This window comes from Megascapheus bottae, chromosome 21 (assembly GCF_031878675.1).
Source record: "Megascapheus bottae isolate mThoBot1 chromosome 21, mThoBot2.hap1, whole genome shotgun sequence".
Classification (NCBI taxonomy): domain Eukaryota; kingdom Metazoa; phylum Chordata; class Mammalia; order Rodentia; family Geomyidae; genus Megascapheus; species Megascapheus bottae.
In genome coordinates this window covers 34,275,821-34,291,272 of record NC_143529.1, presented here as the reverse complement: position 1 = coordinate 34,291,272, position 15,452 = coordinate 34,275,821, and the positions used below count along the sequence as shown (strand labels likewise).

Sequence of the window (15,452 nt, the reverse complement as noted above, 5' to 3'; positions counted from 1 at the left end):
TCACTATGTTCACCCACCCATCGATATGTGTGTCTTTTCATCTCTCTCTAACAAAGTCTTAACCACTCACCTTGGTGCCCAGGGGAAAGAGGATACTGAGTTCTCCCATATACAGTCATCAGAGCTGGGCTTTACAAAACTAGCTTAAAGCCCAGTATGTTCTAAAGTATACCTTTGCCTGATTTAATCCTGTGATTATCTTTCTTCTCTGTGAGCTTTCTGTAAAGAATTTGACTACTTAAGGCCCTAGTTACTTCCTCTCTTTTTCTACTGAAAAGATCTAACTTACAGTACAAGTACTATTATGATAATACATGTGTACTTTAAGAAAAGAATGACAGTATTCAATTCTCTTAAAGAAATAAATAAGAAACATGAGAATAAAATTTCAGGTAATAGCATCCAAATTAAATTGGCTGGATCCTGAATAGAGAAACCACTAGCATGCTATTAAACAAGAGGAATTCAGTGTCCTCAGGTCAGTACCTATGGAGAGAGTGCAGTGACAGCACAAGCAGTAGCCTCTTTATTCCAAAGGAAGTCAATGTTAGAAAGTCATATGAATGAATAGTATTTGCTACCAGAAAGGACACATGCTTACCAACACATGCTTTCAGAATATGCTCTCTGGCCAAGGATATACTAACTCCTGTGCAATGGAGAAAAACAGGGTTTCCTCTTTCAGTAATCTTCTGGCATCTCTTTTAGTCTTTCATGAAGACTGTGCCAGAAATGTCTTCTTGATAAAAAATCTAATTATCTACTCAGTCTGGCCAGATTCATGTTGCTCAGTCTTTCAGTTTGATTGGAAAGTATACTACCTCTAGGTGGAACCTCTTAGACACTCATAGATTGAGATACTTGACTTGAAAATCTCCCTTGCCCTTAAATTCCCTAGAACATGGTCATGTAAAGAATTCAGCTCTTTTGCCCAGGTACTTATAACTTACATTCAAAGGATCCATGTCTTAGATGTCAACAAAAGAAAGTACAGACTAATTTTAAAGACTTAACATCAAATTTAGGATGATCTACGATTACTACAGAGAAACAGAAAATACAGAGATATAGAGAAACTTTAACAGAGATACTTTTCAAAAGTACTGAAAGCAAAATGGAGTGCCTTTTGCAAGTATAAAGACTTGTAAATTCTGGCTGGAGTTGTAACTCAGGTGTGTGTGTGTGTGTGTATGTGTGTGTGTGTGTGTGTGTGCGCGCGCGCGCGCATGTGTACATATATATTTTGAACCCCTTTACTTAAGGACAGCAAAAGAAAGAAGACAGGGAGGGGAGGGGGAGGGGAGGGGAAAGGAGAAGGAGGAAAAGGGGAGGGGAGGGAAGGGGAGTGAAGGGAAGGGAAGGGAAAGGGAAAGAAGGAATTAGGCTTATGTACATATCACCAAGTAGTGCTAGGCACAGTGTAGAAAATTTTAAGATTTAACAATCAATACAAAGCAACCCATTATAAAAACAAGTCAACAGTAACTACAGCCCACACAAACCACTGAGCATCACTTCCATCCTCATAACTAGCAGCTGAAAGCCTAAGGGTATTTCCCTATTATAAAAACTGCCATAGATGAGACATTGTAAATATACGAATCATACTGTGTAACTTACTCTGTTAAAAAAAGAGAATCCAAAATAGAGAAATGAGCCAGAGAGAGAGAAAGAGAGAGAGAGAGAGAGAGAGAGAGAGAGAGAGAGAGAGAGAGAGAGAATCCTAACCCTCAAAACAATCATTTTCTAAAACAAAGATCAGATAAAAGCTCAAATACTCACCTTTGTCAGGAACACAAACTGAGAGTTTCTTAACACCATCAACCAGTACATCCTGTGTGTTCCCATGCCTATCTTCTGAGTCACTGTCATCGAATTGAGCCTCTATAATGACATCAGGACTGTCATTACAACCTTTGAGGGACTGCTGAGGGAGTTCCTCTGGAAGATCAGATTCATAGGGAGCTTCTGTTTCCTTGTCATTGCTGTCCAGTTTTATCACCTAAAGAAAAGAGAGAGAAAAATTTTAACACATCACTGGCAGAGAGTAAAGTAGATTTTTTTTTTATGGAAGAAACTACACATTCAGAAACTGACATTAAATAATTACCAAAAGTTTGAAAAAGGACCTTTGTCCGAAGAGACTAAGCTATGGAGATGATCAAGCCACCAATGTCAGACTAGTAGCTGGTTCTTCAAGATGTCTCTAATTAATGTCATCTATTTCTCCCAATTCTCATCTCATCCTCAAACCCTCTCTCCGGAAAGCCTTGAATACCATGAAACACCATGCTGCTTCACAAAACTTCATTGTATAGTAACAATTACCACGATAAAGAACGATTAAAAAAATTTTTTGCAGTCCGAGGGCTTGAACTCAGGGCCTGGGCACTGTCCTTGAGCTTCTTTTTGCTGAAGGCCAGCACCCTAAAACATGAGTGCAACTTCCAGCTTTTTCAATTTATATGGTACTGAGGAATCCAACCCAGGGCCTCATGCATGCTAGGCAAACACTCTACCACTAAGCCACATTCCCAGTCCTGATAAAATATTTTAACCTGGGCCAGGAGTTTGGCCTAGTGATAGAGTGCTTGCCTAGCATGCACAAAGACCTAGGTTTGATTCCTCGGTACCACATACATAGAAAAAGCTGGAAATGATACTGTGACTCAAGTGGTAGAGTACTAGCCTTGAAGAAAGCCCAAAGATAGTGTTCAGGCCCTGAGTTCAAGCCCAGGACTGGCCAAAAAAAAGGGGGGTGGGGGGCTGGGAGTTTGGCCTAGTGGTAGAGTGCTTGCCTAGCATGCATGAAGACCCAGGTTCGATTGCTTGGTACCACATACATAGAAAAAAGCTGGAAGTGGTGCTGAGGTTCAGTGGTGCTGATAGAGTATGAGAGACACTATAGGCACAGGCAAAAACTTCCTGAACAGAGTCCCAGGGTCACAACAGATTGGAGAGAGACTCGACAAATAGGACTACCTAAAATTAGAAAGTTTCTACACAGATAAAAGCATAGCTACTAAAGTAGAAAGACAGCCAACCAAATGGGAAAAGATATTTACCAAAATACATCAGACGAATGCTTAATATCCAGTATCTACAGGGAACTCAAGAAACTAATCCGCCCCAAACCCAACAAACCAATCACTAAATGGGTAAGGGAACTAAAGAGAGACTTACCAAAAGAAGAGGTTAAAATGGCAGAAAAACATGAGAAAATGCTCATTATCCATGGTCATAAAGGAAATGCAAATAAAAACAACTCTAAGATACCATCTTACCCCAATTAGAATGGCCCATATTCTGAACTCAGACAATGACAAATGCTGGTGGAGTTGTGGAGAAAAAGGAACCCTACTGCACTGCTGGTGGGAATGTAAGCAAGTTCAGCCACTCTGGAAAGCAGTGTGGAGGTTTCTTAAAGAACTGAAAATAGACCTTCCCTACCATCCCGCCATACCACTCCTGGGCATCTACCCTGAACATCATAATCCAGGATATGATAAGGACACCTGCTCAGCTATGTTTCTCTGCACTATTCACAACAGCACAGACAAGATAAAATAATGGCATTCGCAGGGAAGTGGATGAATCTAGAGTGAATCATGTTGAATGAGATAAGTCAAGACCAAAGGAACAAAAGAGCATGGTATCCTTAATATGTGGATATTAGATCCAAACAGTACAAGAGCGATGGGTACCCAATGTGATGGACATGGTCTTGGAGATATATACATAACTACACAGACATAAAAATCTATGATGGGCTACATACTCTATAGACATAATGTTTTATTACATAGATTAATATGTAATAAAACATACAAACCTCAGCTTAATTTTAATTATGTTCTAAAGTCTAAGTGTCAGTATTATATATAAAGATTCCCCCCCCCAAAAAAAGATTCCCTTCTTGAATACTTGTTTGTTAAACATGACGTTTGAAATATGATATAAAAATCAATGTTAATCAATTCTTTAATAAAAAAGAAAAGAAACTTAGAAACAGGATTCTTGCCACTGATGCACAGCTTGTTTTGGTATCTTTAAAGAGACCATCTTTAAGAGATGATTGTAAGAATAAAGATAATACATGAAAAGGTATTAGGTGCCTGGAACATCATGAATATAACAAATTAATGTGCAGCAGCAGCGGCATCACAATTAGAAGACTTTAAACCCTGAAGGAAAGGGAGGGTCAAAATTAATCACCGGGCTTTAAACTCAGATAACAGAAGCAGACAAGGAACCCTACAATAAGAGGAAAATCATTTAGTCTTAAAACCCAGAAAATCTGAAATGATAAAGAACATCTAGGAGGCCTGGGAGTGTGACCTAATGGTAGAGTGCTTGCCTAGCATGCACAAAGCCCTGGGTTTAATTCCTCAGTAACACATACTCAGAAAAACCAAATATTGGTGTTGTGGCTCAAGTGGTGGAATGCTACTCTTAAGAAAGCTCAAGGACAGTGTCCAGGCACTGTGTCCCAGAACTGGTACACACACACACACACACACACAATGAACATCTCTAGGAGGCAGCTAGAACTATATGTCTAGGACTGAAGGTCAAAGATCTAGATAAGGGGCTTGTCTACTAAAGACTGACAGTTAAGCAAACATGTCCCACAGCCAAGTATAAACAGAAAAGTGGGGGGGGGTGAGGGTCCAACAAGAAATAAGAACTAGAGATGTGAAGGGAGTTGAAATATAATACTGAGTATGGATGACTATGCACTAAGGTTTGGTGGGGGAGATGGTTGTTGCTATTGTTGGAGATTGGACTCCAGGCCTGATCACTGTCCCTTAGTTTTTTCACTCAAGGCTGGTACTCTACCACTTAAGCTATACCTCAACCTCTGACTTTTTAACTGGAGATAAATATCTAATGGGCTTTTCTGCAAGTGCTGGCTTCAAACTGCAATCCTCATATCTCAACTTCCTTTGCATAGGGTTATGTGTGTGAGCTGCCAATGTTCAGTAGTACTAGTTTTTTGTTTTTTATTTTTAAAATAACTTGTCACATTCATTCTGCATAATCTTCCTTGTGCTTTAACAGGAAATGATCTGGTCCACAATTGCACTAGGAGATACACAAGAAAAGAAACAGGTTTAGACATGTAGACCTAGAGTTCTAAGTCTAGTACTCATGGCCCTGAACTCCTTGGAGGAAAACTCCCTCAGGAGCTGAAACAAGTAGACTCAGAGTCAGTTTCCAACACACAGCTGCCACCACTCACATCCACTACATGAAATGCTCTACATTTTTTGTTTACCTGGCAAATAATCAAAATTTAAAATCCTGCTCTTTGGTGACAGTCTCTACTAATCTCTCTATAGAAATGTTCTACTGTCCACTGCTAGCCCATGGCTACACTTCCACTGTAAGCTTCCTTGACCACATTATATTCCATGTATTTGTTTACATATTTTCCTGTTTCACCAGAGAGCATTTTTATATTTTCCAGAATCTCCTACAATGTTTGGCATATGAAACATGTTCAATAAATACAGATCTCCTTTTCTTCTAAAGAGAATGAGAAATGAATCAAATACAACAATAAAGTTACAAAAACAATGATAAGAAATGAATAAAATAACTAACATGTAGCAAGAGCCCAAAATAAAAATGAATGACCATATGGTAACATACACTACTCCAATGTCTTCATTACCACAGAGTATCTGCAGACTAGGAAACAGTCAATAGGGTTTGTTTTTGTTTTCTTTTGTTGCCAGTACTGGGCTTGAGCTTTGGGCCTGAGCACTGTTCTTGGACTTTCTCAAGGTGAGAGCTCTACTACTTGAACCTCAGCCCCCCTACTGGCTTTTGTCTATGTATGTAGTGCTGAGGAATTGAACCCGGGTCTTCGTGCATGATAGGCAAGTACTCTACTGCTAGGCCAAACTCCTGGTCCCCCGACAGGTATTTTATCAAAATTAAAATCATCATATGAGGCAACCATAAATATATACAAGTGAAAAAAAATTGTAGATAGTGAAAATGTGTTTTTTTCTAAAATAAATCAAAGCCGTCAAATCTAAAGTATAAGTCCAGTTTTCAATATGACTTCATAAAGTTCATCGTCCCACAATTTGAAAACACCAACTGAGCAAGAAAACACACAATGCCCACAAAAGAAGAGAATACCTAGGTTTGCAAGCAAACTACAGGAACATTTCTACACTTTGAGTTGTAAGTGCCCTCGCTCACTCCAAACTCCCTCGCCAAACTCCCGGCCCACAAAGTCTATCTTTGAATGCTATTTTAAATCTTATGAAAAGAGTGTTTCTATACTAGCTTGGAAAACTCTCTTCCAGCAAATAAATCCTATCACACACTTCTTGAGAGGAGACTGATGACCAACTTGGCATCATGGAACTACTCCGAAAGATTCACAAGTGTCCTTGTCCACAGGCACCTGCAATAACCAGAATCACAGGGACGGTGTCAGCCGAAGACTCTGTGCCCTCAAGCCCATCACCTGAGCCTCTGACTCAGCAACAATATGTGTCGGTGAATTCAACTAAGAGCTGCTTGTCCTTTCTTGGCTCCTCTGAACAGGCTTAAGTGACAGCACACATTGCCACACATATTTTTAACAAACTTTCAAATCCCTTATTGGCACATTTGGGACCAAGTATAATATACTGTTCAGGAAATACCTTGGAGCCAAGAAAAGCAACTGATATTCCCAGAGGGAATTCTAGATATGGCTTGCCAATAATCCTCTTTCATTATAAAATAAGGCTTATGGACATCATGGGAGTTTTTGTTTTGTTTTGGGTTTTTGTGGGGGTTTGGGGGGGGGAGTACAAGGGTTTGAATTCAGGGCCTTGAGCCTATTAGGTTAGCTCTCTACCACTTGTGCCACACCTCTGGCCCTGGCTATTTGCTGGTTATTTTGGAAATGGAATCTAACAAATTTTCCTGCTCAGGCTGACCTGGAAGCACGATCCCCATATACCAGCCTCTTGAGCAGCTAAGATTACAAGTAGGAACACCATCATTCCAAAGACCTGCTAATAGATACTCAAAAGCATATTACTGGAAATTATTTCTTTAACACAGTTCATCCACAAAACCTTTATTTAAAAAATTGTGCTAGTTGTGGGGTTTGAACTCAGGGCCTAAGCATTGTCCTTGGACTTCTCTCAAGGCTAGAGCTCTACCCTTGAGCCTCAGCACCACTTCCAGCGGGTTTTTTTTTTCCACGTATGTGGTGCTGAGGAATCAAACCCAGGTCTTCATGCATGCTAGGCAAGCACTCTGCCACTAGGCCAAACTCCCGGCCCCCACAAAACCTTTAATTAAATAGAAACCATAGAAAAAATGTAAATTAAAATAGTATATATAAAATTCTCAATGATAGTAACAGGAGAAGGAAAATAAGGGAGATGAGTTTGGAGGTTGAAGGATAGAGTGGCTGGCTAAAGAAGGCCTGAGTGATTTTGAGTTAGAACTGAGTAAAGTATAGGAGCTCTGCCCATGGAGAGAAAGCAGGAAATTTTTCTATTTGCGCACTGAAATATGTACTGTGTATACATACAATATATATTTACTCAATACATATTTACTGAATAAATATTGATAAATGCTATAGGGCCAAAATGGTATTTGTCCAATGAATATAAGTATTTGCACAATCCCATATACACACCCATTCAAACACAGATTAAGCCATTGTGCAATATGCAACACACAATATTGGCCAGAGTTTTCAATCATCCAGTCATAAATCACAGGAAAAGATTTTTATAAGACACACAAGGAACATACATTGGAAAACTGAAAAAAAAAATCCCAAGGGAATGTGGCTTAGTGGTAGAGGACTTGATAGCATGCACGAATCCTGGTTTCAATTCCCCAGTAACAAATAAATAGAAAGGTCAGAAGTGGCACTGTGGCTCAAGTGGCAGAGTGCTAGCCTTGAGCAAAAGAAGCTCAGGGACAGTGCCATGGCCTTGAGTTGAAGTCCCAGGACTAAATTGCTACCTGAAGACTCTGTAGAAGGGAAAGACAGTTACTGAGACTTATCTCAGTAATAACTCATCTCAGCAATAAGTATACATGTATACTTCAATTTTCTTTGAATCTTCCTCTTTAGGGTATTTCGAGTGAAGTTTCCAAAATATACTCAATGTATGTGTTTTAGCTTCCAGAGTGGGAAAAAAGAAACCCAAAAAGCAAAAAACAACTCAAATGATCTCTTTAATTAAAAAAGAAAGTTTTAAATTCCCATTTAATAAATGGAAAACAGGAAATGGTTCTCCCTTTTCCATTTCTCCAACTTTAACTATGTTATGCTAAACTAAATACTTGCTAAAACTTTTTTCAATGTAACATCTCTTATATAATCAAGTCAATCTTATCAGACTGGAGGAATCCAGTAGTATTTAACAAGATTGTGTATGCATATGTATGTGTCTTGACTCTATTTCCCTCAATAATACAGGCTCCATTATCAGGGTAGCCTCTGTCTTCATAGAGAAAGAGAAAGATCCGGAAGTATGTCCCATTCTCTTAAAGACCCCAGGGAAGAAGGAGAAAATCTCTTGGTAAGGTGTTCTGCAAAGGAGTCCCAGGACTACATGAGATGGGACTGATTTCTATCCCAGGCCCATTCCTGCACCAATCACCATGACAAGGAGGTATACTAGAGTAACACTCTTAGAAGAGGAACATGTCCAACTTTTCACTTTTCAGTCTTAGTGAAGAAAAGAAAAAGCTTGAAGTAGCCTTAGAAATGCTCAGAGAATTATGTTTTTAATGTGCTCTATATTTTTAATCCAAGTACAAGTCCACTGACATAATTTTAATTGCGTGCCTAAATCAAAGTTTATTCTTCTTTTAGAGAAACAAATTTTAAACAGTATCAAAGTAGGTATATAACATTATTCAGAAAATTCAGAAAAGAATTTAGGTTATTTGTTAAATAACTTGTCAAATAAAATTCATTTATAATTAAAAGTTTTACAGGTGTAGAGAGTTAATGCAGTATCTGGCCTCAAATTTTTTTCACAACCTACCAGCCTACAGCAAAAAGCATTTCACATCAAGACCTCACTGAACATTAAACTCAAGAGGTATCACAATAGAATTCATGAGACCATGAAGGAATATCTTGAAACATTACATGCCTAAATTGGAAAATATGGAAGAAAGGAGAGAAGGAGAAGGGGAGGGGGAGGGGAGGAGAGGGGAAGGGAGGGGAGGGGAGGGGAGGGGAGGGAAGGGAAGGGAAGGGAAGGGAAGGGAAGGGAAGGGAAGGGAAGGGAAGGGAAGGGAAAGGAAGGGGTCTCATACTAACTCATTTCACAAAACCAGTATTACCCCACTACTAAAACCAGGTAAGGACACAACAACAACAACAAAAAATGAAGTAATAAGCCAATCTCTTTGATGAACACATATGCAAACATCCTCATTTAAAAACATTCAAATATGGGCTGGGAGTTTGGCCTAGTGGCACAGTGCTTGCCTTGCATGCACAAAGACCTGGGTTCGATTCCTCAGTACCACACACATAGAAAAAAGCTGGACTGGCAAAAAAAAAAATGAAAATAAAACCGGATGCCGGTGGCTCATGCTTGTAATCCTAGCTACTGGGGGGGGGGGCTGAGATCTGAGGATAGCAGTTCAAAGCCACCCTGTAAGACTCGTATCTCCAATTAACCACCAGAAAACTGGAAGTGACGCTATGGCTTAAGGGGTAGAGCAATAGACTTAAAGAGCTCAAGGATAATGCCCAGGCCCTAAGTTCAAACCCTACCACCAACCCCCCCCCAAAAAAAAACCTTGTAAATAAAATCCAATAATACATAAACACACCATAATCAAGTTGAATCATTCAGGAATGCAAAGATGGTTCAATGTGTACAATCAATGAATATAACACATAAATAAAAATAAGGATAAAAGCTGATGATCACCTGAACAGAAACAAGCCTCTGAGAAAATCTGACAAATCACTCAAGAATAGAAAACTTTTTTCTGTGAAGAGCCATTTTCATATTTACAGTAACATTTGGGGCCATACAAAATTAGAGGCCAAGGGCGGCCCACAAGAATTATTACATGCCTGTCTCATCATGTACCAAATTATTGTGTGAGATATGTAACATCTCATGCTGTCAGTTCCTCCCTTCTTCTGTAATAATAGTAAGGTCTGAAAAAAATCTAAACTTGGTATAGAAAGAGCATACTTCAATATAATAAAGGTTATATATTGCAAAACTAAAACTATTTCCTTTAAAATCAACAAAACAATGTGTCCATTCTTAACACTCTTACTTAACTCTTGAGATTTTAGCCAAACCAATTAGGCAACAGAATGAAATAAAAGGAATAAAATGGAAAGGAAGAAGCCAAATTATCCCAGTTTACAGATGATTTAATTCTCAACTTAGGAGACCCTAAAGCATCTTGGAACTAATAAACAGCTATGTGTGGTGGTATACACCTGTAATCAAATTATTCAAGATGCTGTTAGGATAAAAGGAAAACCCCAGGCTAATAGAAAGACCCTGACTCAAAAAGGAAAAAAGAAAAAGATAAATTCATCAAAGTAGCACATTACAAAATGAACAAACAGAAATTAGTGAGTTTTCTGTATGCTAACACTGAAAAGAAACCAGAAAAATAATCACATTCACAAGTCTCAAAAAATTTTTAAAAATCTAAATAGAAAATTAATAAAAATTAAAAATCTAGAAGTAAACTTAACCAAGATGGTGAAAGATTTCTGCAATGAAAATTGTAAAAGGGAAACTAACTGAAAATGACAGCTAAATATGGAAACGCCACCCATTTTCATAAACTGGAATAGCTACCACTGTTCAAATGGCCATAGTACGAAAGTGATCTACAGAAAATTTTGTTATTAATAAAAAGAATTTTAAAATAAGGTCAAGTTTAAAACTACCACAACCTATATCAATGAATATTTAAAATCTTCTAGAAGAATATCCTATGTCCCAATGGCATCACTAGTAAATGTGATTAAACATCTAAATACAAATCACTGAATTCTCTTAAATATTTAGAGCAGGAGAAATATTTTCCAACTCATTTCAAAAGAGCAGTAAGTGCCAAAACTGAAGATATTATCAGGCCAATAAGTTACAAATTAATACCCTCACAAGTGTATCTTTTATATTTGTCAAATATTATTAGCCAATTAAACCAAGAAAATATTAAATTAACTTTTAAATTCAGTTCACATAGTTCAACATATTAACAAGCAAAAGAAAAAAATTCATTTGCTCATCTAATAAAGAGAAAATGTATGTGACAAAATTTTTATTCATGGTGGAAATTTAAGATGATTGGGAGGGGTTGGGGGGGAAAGGGGGACAAAACATGAGAAGCGGTATCAATGTGTGAGAAGTAATGCACCTACTATCTGACAAATGTAACTGTAACCCCCTATATATTACCCCGGCAACAAAAAAGAAAATTTCACTAAAACTATAAGGGTATTTCCTCAGTTTGAAAAAAGCACTTATGAAAAATCTAAAGCCAACATCATAGCTATTCATCAAAAAAGACAGAATATGTCAGGTGCAGTGGCTCACACCTGTAATCCTAGCTAGGATCTCGGTTCAAAGCCAGTCCAGGCACTGAAGAATGTGAGACTCTTGATCTCCAATTAATCACTAGAAAATGGGAATGGGGCTGCTGGCTCAAGGAGTAGAGCCTTGAGCTCAGGGACAGCACCAGACCCAGAGTTCAAGCCCATGACAGACAAAAAAATAAAAAGACAGAACTGTTTCCCCATGAAAACACTTGTTTGTGCTACTTAACTTCTATATTGTAGTGAAGGTTTCTTTCTGGGGGGCTTTGGGGGGCTCAAACTCAGGGCCTGGGCACTGCCCTAAGCACTTTTGCTCAAGGCTAGCACTCTATCACTTTGAAGCACAGCTCCATTTTGTTTTTGAGTGGTTCATTAGAGATAAGAGTCTCACAGAAACTTTTTTGCCCAGGCTGGCTTCAAACCATGATCTTTAGATCTCAGCTTCTGGGTAGCTAGGAATACAGTCAGTGCCACCCAGCTGTGAAGGTTCTTCATACACAAGAAAAAAACTAGAAGCACACAGATTGGAATGGATAAAGTAAAACTGCCTTTATTTGCATACAGCATGGTAAAGATAGACAATTCTAAGACACTTTAAAATGATAGCTAGTTCATAGCTATTATAAATGTACAAAAGTTTCTATATGCTATGAGTAACTAGAAAGCAAAATACAAGAATAATTTCATTTATTAGAACATTAAAAGATAAACAACTTGGGGAAAACCTAATAAGATACATGCACAACTTATACACAAAAATATTGTCAAGATATAAATAAATGGAAAAGTATAAATTGTTGGGGTTGGAGGTGTGGCTCAGGTGGTAGAGAGGTATAAATCGTTAACAGATTTATCAACTATACTCTGCCAATTAGTACTAAACTAAGTAAAAATAAAAATGTCCTTCAACTGGTAATTGGATAAACCGTGACATCCACACAGAGGAATACAAAACACTGCACAACATATACATGTAAATATAAAAAAATGTATGTATTAAAATCAATTGCATTTCTGAGACAGGCTGAAAGAACAAATCCACAAGATCACAAAACAAGACTGTAGTTGGCACAGACTGGGATGAAATGAAATTGTAATGAAAAGGGACAAGTAATTTGGGAAAGCAATGAAACTGTTTTCTATCTTGATTGTACTGGTGGCTACTCAAATCTATATATATTTTAAATTTATACTATTAATAAATTATACCTCAGTAAACCTAAGCAAGAAATAATGTGTAAACCACACAGACCTTTTTTTATACTGAAGCCAAATATATAGATGAAGCACATATAAACAAAGAGGGAGCAAAATATCCAAAACTGAGCCACAACTATGACCCAAATGTACAAAATGTTTTCCATTTTGACAAAAATTTAAATGATGTGACCTTTGTCAAAAATTTATCAAATAGGACTGGGAATTTGGCCTAGTGGTTAAAGTGCTTGCCTAACATACATGAAGACCCAGGTTCGATTCCTCGGTACCACATACATAGAAAAAAACCAGAAGTGGTGCTGAGGCTCAAGTGGTAGAGCTCTAGCCTTGAGAAAGTCCAAGGACAGTGCTCAGGCCCTGAGCTCAAGCCCAGGACTGGCAAAAAAAAAAAAAAATATCAAGTACAAGGCACTCATTAGGTATTGAATAACTCATTATAATAAGGTGACTTAATAGTTAACAGGGCACTTTCAAAAATGTTGTCATATTCTCTGGAAAGAAGCACATTTTTAGGCAGAGTAAACATCATTCAAATGACATTAGCTCTAGGAAGTGAAAGGAATGGCAACACACGCTAATGAACAAAAGCAGCATGGTTAAAAATCCAGGGTGTTGCCAGGTGCTAGTGGCTTGCCCCTGGAATCTTAGAGAGCCTAGATCTGAGGTTAGATCAGAGCCAACCCAAGCAAGAAAGCCCATGTGACTCTTATCTATAAGTAACCAGCCCCCCTAAAAGCCAAAAATAGAGCTATAACCCAAGTGGTAGAGCATACAGGGACAGAGCCCAGGTTCTAAGTTTAAGTCCCAGGACTGGCGCGTGCACACGCACACACGCGCGCGCACGCACACACACACACACAGCCCATGGTATAGGTAGGTATGACAGGAATTTTCAGAGATAGAAGCTTCTGAAGAGCTATAAATACAAAAAAAAAAAATTTAACCTACTGAAGACTATCTTCTTTACCTTATCAAGGAGATCCCAGGATATTATTTGTTGATATATATTGTATATATATATACATATAATACATATACATATATGTATATATACATATATGTGTGTATATATACCTAAAAATGCATATTTGCTCCCTGTACATACAAATGCACTCTCACACACACACACATATAAGAAGTTGCTTACTTTCTTAATTTCATGCTTAAAAGTAAAAAATAACAGTAATAAATTAAAATAGAAGTGTTACAATATTCCATACCCAAGTTGTAAAGTTCTTATAATCAGTTGGCTGTAAGATTCATAAGAGCGAGAACTCCTACTTTCAAAGGACTCAAGCTCAAAATTGGTATCGTATGTCAGTAGGGAGTAAGGGCCTGAGCTAGGAGGTAAAGTCTGAACCAGAAAGGTCAACAATGTCAGCATTTTGTTACAAACAGGAACAAGCAAAAAACAAATATAATATAGATGATAAAAGTCAAGTTTCTCATTGTCAGAGAAGGGAGATAAAAATATGGAGAAAAGGAAATTAGTACAAAGCCTGTGGCATAATATTGGAACTGGAGATATCCATATGAACAGATGGAAATATATACCTAGACATGTATTTCCTAGATCTTGGTCACTGAGAGACCTTGGTAGATATCTGAATTCTCTGTTAAGAAACTACTGTATATTATAAAAATGGCTAATTCCCCAGGGACAGTACAAGGAAAATTCAGTGAGGTAAGAAGTTGGGGGGGGGAGGGGGTTGTGTGTATATGTGTGTGTATGTTTTGTTGTTGTTGTTGTTGTTTGTTTGTTTTTTCTGTCATGGGGCTTGGACTCTGGGCCTGGGCACTGTCCCTGAGCTCTTTAGCTCAAGGCTACCACCCTACCTCGGGAGCCACAATGCCACTTTCAGTTTTCTAGTGGTTAACTGGAGATAAGAGTCTCACAGACTTTAGTGCTTTGAAACCCAATGCTCAGATCTCAGCCTCCTGAGTAGCTAGGATTACAGGCATGAGTCACTGCACCCAGATAAAAGTATTAAAAAAAAAAAAAAAAAAAAGGATAAGGACATGTCAAAATGGCATACTGGCCAATTTGTGAGACTTCTCCTGGCCAGACCTGCAAACTGAGCAAAATAAATAATGGCAGTACAGAGACCACTCTTCAATAAATTACAATAATCCACTGTGCCTCTGAGAACAACATGATCTACTCTGTCATAAAGAGCATTTCTGCACTTAACTACAACCACTTTTCAGGACCAGTGAATTCAAACATATGCTTGGTGACCATTATCACTGCTAAACCTAAAATTCTGGCCTTGAGTTTTTTCGTAGAGTCATGACAACATGAGCACCTTTTCTCCTGAGCATTAGTCACCTAAACTAGGCCAGGCAAGGATGGAGAAGTGTGACCATTTGGCAAAGGTGAGTCGAGATGAAAACATGCTGCAATTTCTGAAGCCAGGGAAGGCTTTCTTCACTGCAGCCCAGTGCCCCAGCCGTTCACCAAGATGACTCCAAGAAATTTCCTAAAGAATAGGCAAATAAAATCATTATATTTGATAAACAGCACGTTAAAGTTGAACTATGTATGTTAACTTGTAAGTATGAATGGGATAGGGAATAGGAAAAGATAAGGAAGGACAATGGAAGAGGTGACATTGATCAAGATGCACTGTACTCATAGTCTGACTTGTTGAATTAA

The 15,452-nt window shown here is 38.1% G+C and overlaps 1 protein-coding gene across 2 annotated transcripts in view; it reads right to left on the bottom strand.

Annotated features, from left to right (window-relative positions):
- The window catches only part of Dis3l2 (DIS3 like 3'-5' exoribonuclease 2), a 297,816-nt gene that overhangs the window by 212,702 nt on the left and 69,662 nt on the right, over positions 1 to 15,452 (bottom strand). For both annotated transcript variants that reach the window (XR_016539161.1, XM_090355040.1), the window contains exon 6: positions 1,783 to 2,002. Coding sequence is in view for 1 of the 2 variants with exons in the window: in XM_090355040.1 (XP_090211166.1) it covers positions 1,783 to 2,002 (220 nt within the window). In the remaining variant the exon portion in view is untranslated. The remainder of the gene's footprint in view (positions 1 to 1,782; positions 2,003 to 15,452) is intronic.